The sequence below is a fragment of the Triturus cristatus genome, chromosome 2_2 (assembly GCF_964204655.1).
Source record: "Triturus cristatus chromosome 2_2, aTriCri1.1, whole genome shotgun sequence".
Classification (NCBI taxonomy): domain Eukaryota; kingdom Metazoa; phylum Chordata; class Amphibia; order Caudata; family Salamandridae; genus Triturus; species Triturus cristatus.
In genome coordinates, this window is record NC_140582.1 from 408,590,667 (window position 1) to 408,608,873 (window position 18,207).

Here is an 18,207-nt window from a genome sequence, read left to right on the forward strand (position 1 = left end):
TATCGCTGTTCAATTTTCATTGCATTTTGAGACTCCCCCCCACCCTTTTTTCTCAGTCGCTGGTTGATGGATCACCCTGAAACGTCCTAGAATGGAATTGAGGAGGATGAACTGTTTTTTTAAAAAGGTTTGGTGAATATAACTTAAACAATGCCAAAAGGCCAACTTAGCCAACCAAAAAACACTCTTTCCATGGCAACTAAGTCCTAACTATAACTACACAGTAGCAAGCGCCACTTTGTACTTTTTTTCATAGAAGATCAGAGTTGGTAAGGTGTCAGAGCTATGAGTGATTCATGAACAATAGCTGCCCAATTTTATACATGTGCTATGAGTATCAATGTGGTAGCCAAGCATACCATTTTCATGTGGTGCAAACAGATTAAACACAATAGTGGACACATGAAAAAGTCGGTATTTGACAATTTGGAGCAGGTGCTAAATGTTGCAGTGGCTTTTTTTTATCTGTGGGAGGTGGTCTGAAAGATTACTGTAGCTGTTCTCCCAGCTTAAGTATGAGGGAGGGCACAACTGAGGAGTATACCCCCTACAGACATCACTTCTGGAACCTCATAATGAGAACCTTCACGTTATTTTATTTGCATAGTCATAGGCCATATTGCTGAGAAACAATTTCCATCCTCACAACGGGTCAACAATATTTAAGTGACTTCCCTCATTTGACGTTTCATATTTTCCAATGCTAAAAATTAATGTAATACCTGTTGACCATTTAGAACAATACTGATCAGTCGATACACCGCCCACCAGGACAGCTTAACCTTGCCCACCCTACATCTTCTCCGCCCCTCATGTTTCGCTTATTAATTTCTCTCCCCCCTTTTTAGTTTTTCCTTCCTTTTTCACTGCTTTTCCTCTCCTCCCCACAGTTCATAGTTAATTACATCGGCAGTTCAAAAACCGATGCACTGGTTAAACGGAATAGATGATTACATATGTCATAAGGGAAGAGCTACACAGATAGAAACGGGGAGAACGAGCTAACCCCAGCTAATACGTGACACACCGGTACAGTCGCAATAGGGCACACTACAGCCTAGTGGAACAAACCAGTAGTAGACGTACGATTGTAGCAGTGTCAAGAGGTTCCAGGGACTAGGCAACTAATACAATCACCCTTTGTAAACAGAAATGATACTTCACAATGATGTAAAAAGTGGTTCGTCAATGATATATCTGATGTACATTACTGAATGTTGTATGCAAAACCCTAATAAAAAAATTCAAACAAAAAAAATTAGAACAAAACTGATAATTAGAACCACCGAGCAGCAACTCCAGATGTTATCCCCATTCTGTATCTAAATTAATTGTTGTCCTGAATATGGTTATCCAAATAAGTATGGGGCAGCAAAGTTATTTAGGCAATTAACTCACTATTTTTCTAAAATGATTAGGGAATGTTCTTCGCAAACATTGGGAAGAGGTTGCTTTATTACTGTCATCACAACATATGATTTTCCTATCAATAATATGTAAAAGATAGGAAAAGAATATGGAAGGGAAACAAAGAAGCAAAATTCAAGGTAGCTGCTTTTGGGTGGTGCTTTTTATTCCACATACAATAGGTGAATTGGGTAATATGTTTAAGGAGTTGGTCTCCATAAGTCTGATGCTGGTTGAGTCCAATCTTCTCCCATAACCCACTTCAGGCTGAATTCTTTAAAATAATCCAGACGATGACTGTTGGATAGAAAAAGAAACAGTTTAGTAATTAACATTTATATTTCCTTGGGTCATACAGCTCTCTTCAGGAAATGTGAGGATGGCGTCCTCTGCTAAATGCCATTCACCTGACCGACTGATAAATATTGGACATCTAAAAAATAAAGTCATCCTTCTCGACACCTCTGCTCCCTCTCATCCAGTCTGTTTTCGAACCCCCTCCGTTGCCTTCATCAGGGTTGAACCGTGTGTTGCACTTGTATAGCATTCACTCTTGGGAATATTTACACAATGTGACAATCCTGTGTGTGCCTTTAATCACACAAATTGTTTTGTAATTACTGTTCAGCATTACAGTACCTTCTAGTGAGGTTCATGCTATATAAAACCTATAAATAAAGTAAAACGAAGTAACACAATGACAATTTGTTTGAAATTGGTTCAAAAACTAGCCTGTACAAGGATACAGTCGAAGAGGAAGCTATGCAAATAGTTAAAACGACACTGAAGCACCGATAATAATATAAGCAATAACATGCATATTCATATATAAAAAAAAATCTGTTAGAATAGCAGCTACTTCTGTTCATCTGCAAACCTGGCTGCTAAAATTTAAGTAATGGCGTTAATAAAATAGAAAGATGATGTGGCCATTTTGTCTGAGCGTGACTTCTCTTTTCCAATACATTCACTCACTACGAGTATGGTGTGTTTTTGGTGCTGTAATACTACACCCGGATCAGCGGGTGTGGTGTTTTATAGTTCATTATTTAACACATCTGAATTAATTCTACACCTCACAATGGGGGGTGGGGGAGGTGACATAAAAATACCATGGGCCAGATTTATCAATCTTTCACGCAACGCCACGAGACAACTTGCTGCACTGCGCTGCCCGAAAACAAGAGGGCAGGAATGCTCCATATTTACCAATCTATGGTGCATTCCTCTTCTCTGCCTACGCTGGTGCACTATATGCTGCCTAGTGCCAATGCAGGCACCCTGCATCGCAGACAGGAATTTTTTTTGTGAGAAGGGACAGCTTCCTGCACAAAAACAATCCTTAGAGGCTTGTTCCTCTTTCTAAGTGTGCTGCAGAATGTGGCGCACTAAAAAAGTGGAAATGACTTTCTCCTCGTTGGGCCTCCCCTGGGAAGGCATTGCATTTTGAGACATTCACAGGTTTACCAGTCTTGGTAAATCTGGGAATGTGTCAAAAAACCACAGGTGGATGTGTGGGAACACCCACGCTCCACCCATGGAATGCCTTCCCATGGCAGAGTAACGCAAGGCAGCGACTTGCACTGTCATGCGTTACTTTAGGTTTACCAAGTAAGGTTGGGCCACGCAATGCCCTTGCGTTGCTTGGTAAATCTGACTTCAGTATTGTGTTGTGCTTGTGACACCATGCGTGACGCAAGGGCAACTCAATACCATGATAAATCTGTCTCCATGTGTTTCCTCTGTTCCAATGTGAAAACATTCAGCATGTTGTGGTCTATCCCCTTGCTGTAATTGCCATACATCTTCGAATCACATTTCAGGCACAGACTTTGTTCGCGCATAAGTCTGTTTTCCAACAGAACCCTAGACAATTATTTTTTTTAAATGGTATAGAATAAGTTGCTTTTCCTTTCTTTCTGCATTCTTCATGTGACTTTCTACAGAGATTTAGACTTTAGCTCTCCTCCATAAATGTATAGAAATTGTATAACTCACATTTTTTCAATTGTTTTTTTTTTAACAAAAAAACGTGTTTGATGCAGAATGAACGACTTAAGAGTCAACGGTAGTTGGAGCAAGTGAAGTTAACTGATTTTCTGTCTCAATGGCTTGATTTACAGATAGAGTGAATGGGCTTGAGTCACCAAAATGTGTGCACACCTAATTGTTTCATACTTGCCCAAATACCAAACCTTCATTTACAAAATCAGAATGTGCATTTTTCTGACTGCAATGGCACATAGAACTGGAACAATTTGCAAGATTGGTGGATGTAAAGGGGGTCTCATTTATGAGGTTTGCTGCATGGCAGCACCACAGGCCTCTCTGCTGTGCTGCCCTACGGCAAAAGAAAAGGGCAGGAATGCGCCATATCTATGAGATATGGCGCATTCCTGTTCTTTCCCCTGCGCCGGCGCGCTATAGGCTGTTGTGCGCCAGACGCAGGCACCTTTGCACCATGTTGCAAGGGTGCCTGCATTGGGGGATGATTGTTTTTGTGAGGGAAGGGAAACCTTCCTGTACAAAAACAATCACAAGAGGCGTTTTCCTTTTTCTATGTGAGCTGCAGAATGCAGCACACATAGAAAAATGAAAAACGAGGAGAAATAAAGATATTTCTCCTCGTTGTGCCTCCCATACGCCTCCCCTGGGGAGGCGTATGTTTTCAGAGGAGCTTTTACAAGTTACTTGAATCCTCTAACGGACTTCGAAGAGCCTTCTTTCGTAAAATATCTATCCCCACCAATTTTTTTAGCAGTTTGGACTCAAATGCACCTTTTGTGTGCAGGCGTTGGAGCCTGCGTTTTTTTGGCAATATTCTTGATTATGCTTAGATATAAATCTGCCACCATTTTTTATCTAGATGGAGCATTACTCCCTTTTTTTGGCATGCTACCTTATGATAAGCAAAGAGGTCTATGGAAACCATTATCGTTGATTTATTAACTCATAACTTTCTGCATGTTTGCTAATCCCAGAGAGTAGGAATATATAAGGATAACAATACACTACATTGAGTTAAGGGTTAAGTTGTAAATGCACCTTTCCTTTTTTTTCTTTACTTCTTTCTAAAGAATTCAATAGTGTTTGAGGTTTTTCCACTCCCAGTTTGCACAGTTGACACATATTTAGAGAAGGGTGGCATCATATATATATATCCCCAAAAAGCTGTAGTAATGTGTACCCTCTGAAAAACAGAGGAATTAAATGACACTCAGAAAGCACATTTCAACGCCACGGCATTTTTTGAGGATTACACGTCATAGTACTTTTCCAGGAATCAGCCTGGATTAATGTTGGTTGGTAATGTATTGTTCAACATATTCACAATGGCCAGGCCTTTCCCTGCCCCTCTCTGTCTCCACCAAGAATAGCTGTGGTCCACAACTAACCCTTAATGTGAGAAAACATGCATTGGGAGAGAACTACCCACAGTCATTTGGTGGGATTCAGTTTTCAGCAAATAACTCAAATCCTGATATTGTCAATCAGGGTTTGAGGGTCTTTCTCCAATTCCAAATGTTTGCGTCAAGGTGGAAAGTGTTTAAAACGAACACATATCTGACCGGAAGGAAACATTTAAGGCTAGAGTAATATGCTGAACAAAAACAAAATACACCACCACAACATCGTGGGAATAGTTAACAAACACTCTAATGGAGTGCAAGAGTCACTAAAAAGTGTGGCATTTTAACTGGACCTAAATCACTGACATGGGTCACCTGAACATTTATTACATTCATTTATCAGCATCCTAGCTTGTGTGTAGTGGCGGAAAGTTGTCCTGGGATGTCTGAGTACTTACAAGTTTGGGCCTTGCCCTTCCTGGATCTCATCTGAGGGAATGGGATAAAGCGACTCGTATGTTCTTCCTATCCCGGATCCATGAATTGCGTAGGAGTTCATCATGTCTACATCAGGAGGGAAGTAGCTCCAAGGAATCAGCGCCCGGCCAATCCAGTTGCCCCAGTCAGAGGTAGTGTCTGCTTCAAAACTCAAGTCAAGCTCTTTCTTGTACAAACAGGAACCAGAACAGAATTATCATAACCGTGTCCAGGAAAAGGTAATGCAGCACAGTTAGCATTTTTTAACAGAATTGGGTGTTACATGTCTTCCTTTCTCATATTACTCACCGCCGCCATTTCCAGGCTCAAACAAGAAATTCTTGAACAATAAATAAGCAACATGGGTCACATAAAATCTGTTTCTTCTGCAGTGATGTGAAATATACGGGTCAAGATCCTCCTTGACGCCAACACCACAATTTTCACCTTCAACACAAATCTTTAAGAAAGATTGAATCCAACACAGTGCAGAACCAATGTTCATTCAGTCATTCATTCAATCCTAGCTAATAGAATGCTCTAGCCACTTATACAGCAATCGCCATTGGAACTATAGTGGTGTATGTTATTTCCACATTTTGCATAGTAGGCACACTGACCCCATCTCTCCTTCTTAATTGTACCCATTCATTGTTTAGAAATCGTCAGTGTTTTCCCAGTAAAGTTAAGGTCATGAATATAGGGCCCAATAGGGACCCGTTTCAATGTCCGTTCTAAAATGCTACCAGGTCACACACCCAGCCCAATTAAAGCACTGGTTATACAGAGAAGCTTCCAATGGGCCCTGCAGATGCTCATTAACGATCTCTCATTGGACCAGATGTACGTAATCACGCGCTTACAATTTCCTAATAGCGAATTTTAGAAATCGACAACTGTGATGTACAACAGGGTGTTTGACCAGGTGCGCCTATGCAGGTAAGAGCGGTGGGGTGGGGGGAGTCGACATACAGCGAGGAGGGAAACTCGTTGTTGATTGTCGACTCCCGCCCACCACTCTTACCTGCACAGGCCACGCCTCTGTTTGACACTGTTAGCGATTCGCAGTGGGTCACAAAAGGACCTGCCTCATCAATAGTCATGAGGCAGGTCGCAATTTGCGAACCATTGTGAATGGCTACAGTCACAGGGATGGTGGCCTGCTGGGGTCAGCAGACCACCATGTCTGTGATTGCTTTTTAAATAAAGCAATATTTTTTTGTATTGCTGCCCGTTTTCCTTAAAGGAAAAATCAAAAGCCACATTTTCATTTTTTAAGAGTAAGCAGTGGTCTGTGGGACCATTGCCTGCTCTTAAAAAATGTAGGTGCCCACATTCACAAAGGGGAAGGAGTCCCTTGGGGACCCCTTTCCGTTTGCAAATGGGTTACCACCAACTTCTGGTGGAAACTGCAAATGTTTTGTGACTGCATCCCCGGTCGCAAAACATTCATACATAGTTGTGCTATTCAGTATTAGGAAGGGCCGCCCTAAACATGCCCCTTCTTAATACCAAATTGCAAAAGCAAAATGTGATTTGGTAACAAGCTACTGAGTCGCATTTTGCCTTCTGTACAAGCCAAAATGCATTTTACTGGTCGCAAACAGCTATCACAGATGGACCGAGCGTTTGGAAGAAAAACACACCCAGCTGCAGTCTATTGTAATGACTTAATAAAGGAAATTACCATACCTCATCCCGTCTGACCAAGCAAATTGTAGTTAGAGGGCACCTAAAATGTCTCTTATCTCCTCATATACAAAGGCGTAGGGGTCGCTGACGAATGGGGCTGCGGGACCTGAGTTTTACAATCATGGATGGGCTGCTGTTTTAATCCCTTCTGTGCCCATGACGAGATAGTCTCGTCATGGAGCGCGGTTGCGCTGTGCCCATGACGAGACTATCTCGTCATGGACCCCGCCCGCTAATGAAAGGGCCGGCACAGGAGGGGGAAAGGGCGGGGCACTCGAGGGGTTAAAGCACTTGGCCTAACCCTCACTGTAAACGCACTCCGACAAATACAATGCAGGTCAGAGTCCAAAGATAAAGAATTTCAATTGTGCGCCTAAGGTGTGAGGGGCGCCTCTAAGCACAGACACTAGGAGCCCAATGTACGCCCGTTTTAAGCGGTCGCAAGCGGAAAATCGGCCCTTTTGCTACGGCTAAAAAGGTTGTAGCATATACCAAACCTATTTTGCTAGTCGGTAACCTGTTACCGACACGCAAAACAGGCTTACAAGTCGCTATTAGGGAGGGGCATGCCAAGAGTGTCTCACATGGGGATGTAAGATTGTTTTGCGAACATTTTCGGCTGTAAACCAATCGCATTTACCAACAATTTCAAATTGGTGGTAAGGCAGTCGCAAACAGGAAGGGGTCACCAGGGGACCCCTTTCTCTTTGTGATACAACATTCCAAGCTACGATTGGCTAAACATCAACCTGCAGAAGAGGTGAGTGAACATTACAGTAACACACGTCCCGGTGTTCGCTACCTGGCGATAAACTGTCGAACCAGCCAGTCATCCATGCTAATATTACGGTCTTAAAAGTCAGTTTCAGATTACAAAAAAATATTCTGCAAACACGAGCATGAACTCGGCGGTGCAGTTCAAAATCGCTGAACATATGTCTGATTATAACGTTTCGTGCACTTAGAAAATCATAGGAAGTGACTCGCAATAAATTCACTCTTGTCCGAATGCACTCAGAGGGGAAAATCCAAATGCACTCAGTGGAGAAAAATGATTAGCATTGAGTGGCTTCTTATTCAACTCTCTGTGAGACAAGAAGGTTCGGATGAATAAACTGGTCCCTGAGGAAAATATTAACAATCTTAGGAGGGCGACATCTGTTGAGCAATGCTGCCCTCCGCTGGTTGGTCAGAATGTTCCACGCGCCCCTTGTGCCTTTCGATTTCTGAGGCAAGCAAACTGTTCTGAATTCCAAAACACGAGTTCCAATCAAGGCAGCTTACCTCAACTTTCCATGAATATCAAAATACGTTTTAGCTCTGATTTCAAAATGAGTATGTCGCCTTTATATCTATGCAATTTAACACAACTCCTCTTTTTTACGACTCCAAGCTGCCGGGAAGCACAAACACAAACGGGAATTAAAACGTGCAAACAGCTAATAGGCTAACAGAGCCCCTGGCATCTACAAAATATGTATTTATGCAAAGCTGCTGTCAGCTGTACATAGCAGATTCCAATTAACAGCCTTACTGTGCATAGATGTAGCCTATGTATTTGCACCCCAATTAGCGGTTCGGTATGGGTTTCTTGTGCATTACCGTTAAACACAATTTCATAAACGTCTAATTTTTTTTTCTTTTTTCAGTTTTATATAGCTCCAACTCGACCCGAAGGTATTGCATGGAGCGCTTTACATGAGCACCAGTTACATTACACACATGGTGTTTGATAGGCTGCAGGTTTTAATCTCACAAGTTCTTTGACAAGACTTCCAGGCTTCTGCCAGTGCACTGATGAATCTTTTGCAAAGCACTGACTATTTCTTTTCAAGCAGTAAGAACAAATGGTCATTGGGCATTGTGTAATTGCCAGTAGGAAAATCAAATCCCCCTTATGAAATTCTATAGCTCTGCAATCAATTCCCGCTGCACTATGCACCTTTCCTCTGGAAGGGTGAAGCCAATTTACTTTCAAAGTATATCTGTTTTTTCTTCTATATCGAAGTGAAATCTTGGATGGTAGGAATGTTTGGCTAATCTTCCAATAAAGACCAAAATCAAGAAAGATTTGATGCTTTTTCTATCGAGTAGATAGGGCATATGTACAGTTTTATGCCGGCTCAGCTATGGAGCATATTTACAATATTTACACTCTGCCATTTAAAAACCGCAGGGATATGCCATATTTACAACCAAATGGGGCCCCCCTGTGATTTCCCTAGCGCTGGCGCCAGAAATAGCTGCCTAGCGCCAACAAAGACACCCTTGCACCAAAGTGTTAAAGAGAATGATTGTACCTTCCTGCACATAAACAATCAATAATGGCAATTTTCTACTTCTATGGGTGCTGTATTCTGTAGCACCCATAGAAGTAGCAAATCGTCATTATTTAATGATTGTTTATGTGAAGGAAGAGACATCTTCCTGCACATAAACAATCATTAATGGCATTTTGCTCTTGCTTTGCATGCTACAGAATGCAATACACATAGAAAAAGCAAAAATGAAGAGAAATAAAGCTATTTCTCCACATTGCGCCATTCTAACGCCTGCTGTTGTATGGCTTTAGTTTTTGGCGCTGCCTCAGATTTACAGATCCTTATAAATCTGGGGTAGTGTCAAAAAGCAATGGGTGTTGTGGTAGAACGCCCACAGCAACACCCATTGCATGTTCCTTTCAAGCAGATACCTGCGTAAAAGGGTACCTCATATACAAAGAGGCGTTTAGCCACAAAAGGTGGCTTAATGCCACTTTGTAAATATGATGCAGGGCATTGCACCACCGGCACGTTGGTAAAAGTGATGTTCCGGTGGCGCAATCCCCTTGTAAATATGCCCCTACGAGTTTAAATTTAGGTCAGCACGCAGCCATATTAAGTACATGTTTGGCTATGATAAAAAAGGAGGCATAAACATTTTGCATCAATTTTTCAGCATGGTAACTGGTGCACACACAATACATGCAGGTTATGTTTTACATGGCAAGTGTGCAAGCTATGACTTGCTGAGCTAACCATAACTGGGGAATTTCAGGTTTTTATTTGTTCCTATTTCGTAACCAGAACTGCATTTTATCTGTGATTTTATTAAGTTAATCTACATTACTGTATGATTAAACCAAGCCAAAAATTCTGTTTTTTTCCCAGTGAATATCTGGGATTTTTAAATGTGTACTATAGCCAATCCCTCATGTGCACAAGCAAAGACCATGCACAGGAGTATTTCGTACATGAACTGACCTTTGGCCATGCTCTTTGCCCAACAGCCATTGCTGCACATGCCAGAAGGTCATGCACTGTGGGGTTGACAGCAGGGTCTGGCCTTTTGCTAGGCCCTGCAACCAGCCTTCCAAGGACAGCCCACCCTCATAACAGGCTGCTTTCGGCCATGTGCAGTAATGGTTGGCCACACAGCCTAGCAAGACAAAATGACCAACTACCACATGCAGCCAACCCCCACTCACTGTCCTCAACACACTGTGCATGACTGTTGGTCATGCACAGTTGAGTTGTCACAATTGTTTTTAATTTCGATCAGGATTAGCAGATCCTGAACTGTTTTCACAGAGCGTCAGACTTCAGAAGGGTCTGCTGAGGACGAGGAGGTTCCAAGATCTATAAATACAACACATAATCTGCAAGTCTAATGGCAAAACCCACTTTTTGTAAATTAATTTTGATGCTAGAAGTTGAAAATGTCCCTTTCTAGGGTGCTTTCCCTCGTCTTTTTGCTTTTCTCCTTTCTAGTTTTCCACTGATCTGGATGCTAGCCTTAGTACTGGAGTGCATTTGGTACTGCTCATCATATGCATACCGTGGTGCGGTGTATATATGATTGGCTGATTGGAGTTAGGTTTAAGTCCTTTGTCATGGGGTAAGACCCATACAAGGGGCATATATCTCAAATGCGCCTCTGTGGGCCTGCTGCACTGGTTGTGCCATCCACGGAGGTAACTCAATGATTGCGTCACAGGTGTTCCCTTGTGGGGTCTGTGTGCACAGGTTACTGTTACTCAGATTGGAATTTAGAAAGCTACGTGCCAAGGTTCTGCATGTCTCCTGCTATAACCCAGTTGTACCTGGTGATAGGGTGCCGTACTGGGAAGAGGTTGGGCAGGTGCATGGATGCATTACCTGCAAGAGTCATGAATGACACCGAATGGTATCTTCTGTACAATGGGGCCTGCTTCTCATATTGGATTAGCATGAAGGGGTAATGGGAAAGGCTGTTGAACATTATTTCCTACTGGCAGATTAGTAACAGTATAGTGTTTGGTATCAATGAGTTTGTAATGGTGAACCCTCTGCGGTAGTGGGAGGGGGTTGGATTTTATGGTGATGTGAATGTCACTTTAGGAAAGTGGCCCTTTCGAGGTGTGTGGTTTTGTGTGCCTGGCAGCCTGTCTCCTAATTCACAACTAGGTACTGGGGGAAAACCACATCTGTGCATTCCTGAGAGACTGCCATAAACTAGGGGTTAATGGGGAACTGTGGACCTCTGACTTTGAGTGGCCTTTCTGGGATGGTTACATGGAGGTGGAATTGCCACCTGCATTCTAAGGGGCAGGTTCTTGGCCACACTAAAGATTGTGATTCGGGGGCGTTACGTGGTGTTGGTTGGCCGGTGGGAAGGACAGACTTTGTGTTTGGTTTCAGTTTATGTTCCCCCTCGGTTGCAAACCACCACCTTTGCGGATTTGGGAGGGTTGCTGCTTAGGCTCCCGGAGGGCCTCCTGCTGGTAGGTGGCGACTTCAATTCTGTGGTATCGGGTAGAAAGGATCGGCACCCTCCCAGAGACCTCCCCGGGGCGCACTCTTGGCTGGGTGGCTTTATCGACACTATGGGGCTTGTGGACTGTTGGAGATCGAAGCATCCGGGGCTCGCCCAATTTACATTTCACTCTGGCGCCCACGGCTCCTTATCTAGATTGGACTATGTGCTGATGCCGGCCGCCCAAGCTCAAATGATCGGGGAGGTCAGGCATCTGGCACGTGGCATCTCTGATCATTCCCCGGTGCTGCTACACTTGGATGTGGTCTTGGGGGCGGGGGGGAGGGTGGCACCGATTAATCCCTGGTATTTACATGAACCCACAACTCGTGCCCGTTTGGTTAAGTCTCTTGACCGTTATTTTGTAGAAAATCAGGGTTCAGTCTCATCGGCCGTAACATTGTGGGAGGCTTTCAAGGTGGTCATCCGTGGGCAGGCCCTATCCTTGATCTCCCTAGCTAAGAGACGTAAAAATGAGGAGGTGGTACGCCTGGAGTCTGACATAACTGACTTGGAAGAGGATATCGGGCGGGAGGTCACACGGGATAAACTCCATGCCCTTTGCCTTAAACAGTCGGATTATAGGGCGTTGGTTACGGGTGCGGCCAAGCTCGCTAGTCGGGAACAACAGGGGAGCTTGTATGATGTTGGTGACAAGGCTGGAAAGTTGATTGCATGGCTGGAGAGGAGAGAGCGAGCGAGTCGTGTGGTCCCGGTGATTGTGCGTGCTGATGGTGTGAGTGTTACGGACCCGGGGGAGATTGTGAGCTGTTTTGCGGACCATTTGCGTGACGTCTACTCTCCGGTCTCGGAGAGGCCAGAAGACGACTCTCGTCAACTGCTACGAGATATTGCATTGCCGTGCCTCTCTGTCGATGATAAAGAATTGCTGGATGAGGCGTTGACGAACGATGAGATAGCATCGGCGATTCGCTTGGTCCGTTCAGGAAAGGCTCTCGGCCCTAACGGCCTTCCGATCGAGCTTTACAAGCTTCGTCCAGATAGGTTGGCACCTTATCTCCGTGAGATGTTTATTGCATCCCGAGAGGCCGGCTCCCTTCCGCGTGATCAACGTCTAGCAACGATTGTGGTGATCCATAAAGAGGGCAAGCCGCGTGATTGCTGTGCGTCTTATAGGCCTATCTCACTCCTAAATGCTGAACCTAAGATTCTCGCTAAAGTGCTCGCTAATCGTCTGATCAAAGTCATTGGTGACCTGGTACATCCGGACCAGTCTGGTTTTATGCCGCACCGCAACACCGCGCTGAACCTGCGGCGCCTCCACGGAGTCCTCGCGAGAGTTGACTCTATTCAGGAGCCCACCATTTTGGCGTCCTTAGACGCCACGATGGCGTTTGACACGTTGGAGTGGTCGTATCTCTGGGCGGCGCTGGCTAAGTTTGGTTTTGGACCTGGATTCATTGGATGGGTGAAGTTGTTATACGTGGAACCGCTGGTGCAGGTGGTGGTGAATGGTAGAGTTTCTACCCCCTTCGGGCTTGGGAGGGGCACACGGCAGGGTTGCCCCCTGTCCCTGCTTCTTTTTGCTCTTGCGTTGGAGCCCCTGGCGGCGTGGCTCCGGTGGGAACCCTCCATGACGGGTATTCGGTGGACACCGACGTTTGAGGATCGCGTGTCACTCTACGCAGATGATATTTTGCTCTATCTCACCTCCCCGCGGAAATCGTTGATAGTGTTATTTGATGTATTAAACTCCTTCGGTCGCAATTCAGGGCTTGTCATTAATTGGGTGAAATCCTGTGTTTATGTGCTGGTTGGCGACCCCCCCCCCTTCTCCCTCGCGGCTGTCCGATTCCAATTTCACATTCTGGCTTTAAATATTTAGGTATCCACGTGTCCCTGGATCCGGCGGTCCGCTATGCTCTGAATCTGCTGCCCCCGCTCCAGCGGCTGCGGGCCGATATTGCTCGTTGGCGGAAGCTCCCGCTATCGCCGCTTGGCCGGGCAGCCTTATTCAAAATGATGTCTCTTCCACGCTTTTTGTATGCATTGCAGAATACATTGGACGTGGTGCCCGCCCGATATTTTAGTGAGGTAGAGAGCCTACAGAGGCAACTAGTTTGGGATGGGAGACCGCAAATTGCTCTCGCTAAATTGGCCCTTCCGTGGTATGACGGTGGCATAGCTCTTCCTGATATTAGAAGGTATTATTGGGCGTCCCAGTTGGTGGCGGTGAACCATGGGACATATGGCCTGGCGGTGAACCCCGCGTACGAGATGGATAAGCTACTGTTGCCGGGCAGAGATTTCAATAGAGCGCTTTATTCTACGAAGGGAAGCACTACATTGACAGGTCCTACGAAAAATGCAGTACATGCCTGGCACTGCGCCACCGCTGCTACGGGATGGACGGGTCGTCTGTCTCGTGCGACTCCACTGTATGCGTCTGATGCGTTGGGTGGTTTATGGCGTACTAAGGGCTTTGAAAAATGGGATTTGATTGGAATTAGTCGTGTGGGGGATCTCTGGATCGATAGGGAGTTCTTTCGCTATGCGCAGATGCACCATGCGCTACTTTCCGATTTCCCGAATCCTGCAGATATCCCTGAAGCCTCCCCGCTGGAAGATCGTTTACTTGATGGTTACCTGCCGGATAGTACTATTTCCCTGATCTACAAAAAACTGATCAATACTCGAGCGGACCTCCTCACACATTTGCGAGAGGTCTGGGTCACCGATGGCCTAGAATTGGATGATGAGGACTGGGTCGCGGCAGTAGCCTCACCGAGGGAGGTTGCCATACCGGCTCGCCTTCGATTTGTGCAGTTAAAGATATTACATAGGGTCTATGTCACCGGTCCCCGCTTGCTTCACATGGGTTACACAAGTGATGGTTTATGTCGGCGTGCTTGTGGCCTGCTTGGTACTTTTCTTCATATTCTGTGGGAGTGTCCGAAGGTGCTACGTTTCTGGACTGGTGTGCATGCAGTGATGGAGGAGGTTACGGGTGTGGCTCTGCTCCCTGAGGCTCGGCGATGTGTGTTGAATGTGTGGGAACCGACTGACTGCGATGTGGCACAAGAACGCTGGGTGACTTTGGGCAACATGATCGCTAAAAGAGACATTGCACAGCTCTGGGGCTCCGGTAGGCCTCCCACAGTTACGAAGTGGAAAGAGAATATGGATTGGTGCATGTTCCGAGGGAAAACTGTTTACGTGGCCAGAGGCAAACCTAAGAAATGGAGTAAGATGTGGGGTCCCTGGAATTCCTACCGTGGGGATATATGCACCCCCCCCCCTTGGTGGTCACACCAGACGCAACGATGTCCCCTTGACTTTGATGTTCCTGGTCTTTTTCCCCTTCGCCTTGCAGGATTGATGACTGATCCTTTCCCTGCCCCCCCCCGCCCTTCTTAATGCGAGTTACTGTGTAATGGGCTGCATTGTCGCTGTTGTCCCCCGCTCATGAGAGAGCAAGTCCCTGCTAATGGAGTTCTTCTGCCTGGTCTAAGTTTCCTTTTGTTGTTTTCATTTACAAAACAGTTAATAAGAAACCTTTCTGTAGTGCTGGGTTCAGTTGTGGGCGGCTGCAGCCGCTACGTGTGCGGTTCGCTCCTGCTCTCATGATTGCTGTATTATTGTTGTCCTCCTTTTTCTACGTTAGCGGCCGGCCCGGGCGGTTGTAGGCCCATGACTGTGAATATTTGATGTGTAAAGAAAGGTTTTAAAAAAAAAAAAAAGATTGTGATCAAAACTCCCGGGGTAGGATGGAAGGCAGAACAAAATTTTGAGAGGGCCTGTGCATTTCAAAGGTGGCCTTTTGAACTGACCCTAGCTTCAAAGGCTATGGTAGGTATAACTAATGGAGCTCAAGCCTCTGAAAGTAGAGAACCTGTTAGACTTGGCATCTATTGGCTTGTTTCCACTGTCTTTTTGCTTTCTGACCTCCCGGTTTTGACTCTGTTTTTGCTGGTTTAGTGTCTCTGCGCACTTTTCACTGCTGTTCAATGTTAAAGTGCAAGTGCTTCTGTTGTAAATTGTGATCATGGATTGGTGTTTCCTTGATTGGCATATTTGATTTACTGGTAAGCCCCTAGTAAAGTGTACGGATTGTACCAGGGTCTGTAAATCAAATGCTACTAGTGGGCTTGCAGCACTGAGTGTGCCACCTACATGCGTAGCCCTGAAAAGGTATGTCAGACCTGACACTGCAGGGTCTGTGCGCAGTTTGAAATTGCCATGTCGACCTGGCAAGTGCACCCACTTGCCAGGCCCTAGTCTTCCCTTTTCTTACACATAAGTCACCCCTAAAGTAGGCCCGGGGTACACCTGTGGGCAGAGTGCTGTGTATTTTAAAGGTAAGACAAGTACTGGTGTGTGTGGCATGTCCTGGTAGTGAATAACAGTGCATTTCGTTTTTCACTATGGAAAGGCTATCTGTCCCATAGGATAAAATCGGAGGTTTACATATAACATCTTAAAAGCATAACTTCCCATTGGGACGAGATGGGAAAATGGAGTTTAGTATGCCTGGACTCAGAATGTAAAAATGCATCTTTTAGTAAAGATGATTTTTATGTTTTGTATTTGAAAATACCCCTTTTAGAAAGTAGGTATTTTCTTGCCTAGCCATCCTGTGTTCCTCTCCTGGGTTTGTGGATTGACTGTCTGGCTTTGGAGTGACAGGGGCTGGGGATGTGCATTCTCTTCGGACAGCCACCAGGGGGTTCGAGGTGTGTCCTGCCTTTCCTGGATGAGTCAGTGCTGGGCTGAATAGACCTGGGCTCCATTGAGAGTAGTGGGACAAGTTTTGGTTGCACCTGAATGGGCCTGATCTACTTTAGACGATGCTGTCTCCACCTACTGCTAGGAAGCTGGGCCAGAGAGGACTGGTTTGGACCAAGCACAGACACTCTATGCCTGAAAGAACAAAGGAGTAATTTTGAGTATAAATATAGGGGCACAGACCCCAGAATTTTAGAACTCGCTGGGATCAAGGAACCTGCCAAAAAGAAGAGCTGTAAGAGCTGCCAGGAGGAGTACTTCCCCTTTGCTGTGTTGTTGCTTTGTTTGATTGGCCTGCAGTTGCTGCTTCTGACTTGGGCAGTGAAAGGACTGGACTGAACTTTCTTTACTTGTGCTGAGTATCTCCAAGGCCTTGAAATACAGCTTGCCTCCTGTTCTGAAGTCTCAGGGACTGCAAAGACTTCACCAACCACTGGGTACCGCTTCTGGAACCATTGTGTCAGTTGCCATAGAGAAGGGGAAAAGCAACCGCCTCCATCACCAATTCCGTCGCTGGCTCTGTGTCATCAAGGCACTGCAGAAGGCACCATCGTATCTCACACCGTAACCCAGGTCTCATCAACGATGACGACCGCCACCACCACCACCGAGCCGCTGCTTGCCCCGTGACCTGTGGGCACCCCACTCCGCACCGCCTCAATTCACTTCACTACCCTGGTCTCACCGACTCGGTTGCTACCTGCTGACTTCGACATCTGTGACCACATCTTGGCTGGGGGCACCACTGGTAAGTTTCATGATGCACCGCCTTGTCCCACACAGCAGTCTGGGCTGACTGACGCTAGCTCCTGCTAACCGGCTCTGTCGCTTGCACCATGACCTGCCAGCACCGCAACGAGCACCGCCTCACTCAGCATCATTCCGTCCATCATTTGTTTGTTGTAACGCTTTTCGCCCTAAGTGGGATGGGTATTCCCAGACGTGGGACCCGTGCTCACTACGCCACTGGAGTCAAGCTATCCTGGCTGATGACGGCTGATAGCCAGAAACCGGTCCTAGGATGCTTGATTCCGGTACAGGGAAGACATGGCTTGGCAGTTCGGGCTGGACTGTTCCCATGAGGCACGGGGTCAATGCTGATTTGCATATGGCCATGTCTGAACTGGGGTGGCGTAGTGGGCAAAAGAACGATGGATTTAACCCAGATCTCTTGACTGGGGGAGAATGTCTGCATTGTCAGCATTCCGTCCATCATTTGTTTGTTGTATCACTCAGCATCATAGCCCGGGTCTCACTGATGCCGCTCAACAACCATCACCGAGTCGCTGCCTGCACCGCGCCTTGAGGGCACCGCACGCAGCACCCCTTCACTTCACATCGCAACCGTGACGGTTGCCACAACCGGCTCGCACCAACGTGTCGGCTGCAACGAACAAGGTACTGTTTATGAGTCGGTCGACACCCCTGACCGACGCGGTCAGACGGAACTGTTGGATTCTGCTATTTTCAGTTTTGCGGTAGCTCCGGACAGAGCTACCGACTCGGAAGAACTGTGTTTTTGAGATATTTCTGAAATTTTAAAAAACATCTTGCAAAGTATATATTTTTAAGTACTGTATGTTGGATTCTTATCATATTGGTCTTGTTTTGGATATATAAAAATATTGGATATTTTTCTAAACTGGTGTGGTGTCCTTTTGTAGTGTTTTCACTGTATTACTGTTGGTTATGTGCAAATACTTTACACGCTGCCTCTGAGATAAGCCTGACAGCTCATGCCAAGCTACCAAGCGGGTGGGCA

At 45.7% G+C, this 18,207-nt stretch overlaps 1 protein-coding gene across 1 annotated transcript in view; it reads right to left on the bottom strand.

The window, feature by feature from the left end:
- Nucleotides 1–1,552: 1,552 nt before the first annotated feature.
- Nucleotides 1,553–18,207, bottom strand: part of LOC146862300 (UPF0462 protein C4orf33 homolog) — an 89,182-nt gene continuing 72,527 nt past the window's right edge. The window contains exons 6-7 of the mRNA XM_085641487.1: nt 5,216–5,421; nt 1,553–1,704 (exon numbers count right to left, since the gene is read on the bottom strand). Coding sequence (XP_085497613.1) covers nt 1,608–1,704; nt 5,216–5,421 — 303 coding nt within the window. The 3' untranslated portion in view covers nt 1,553–1,607. The remainder of the gene's footprint in view (nt 1,705–5,215; nt 5,422–18,207) is intronic.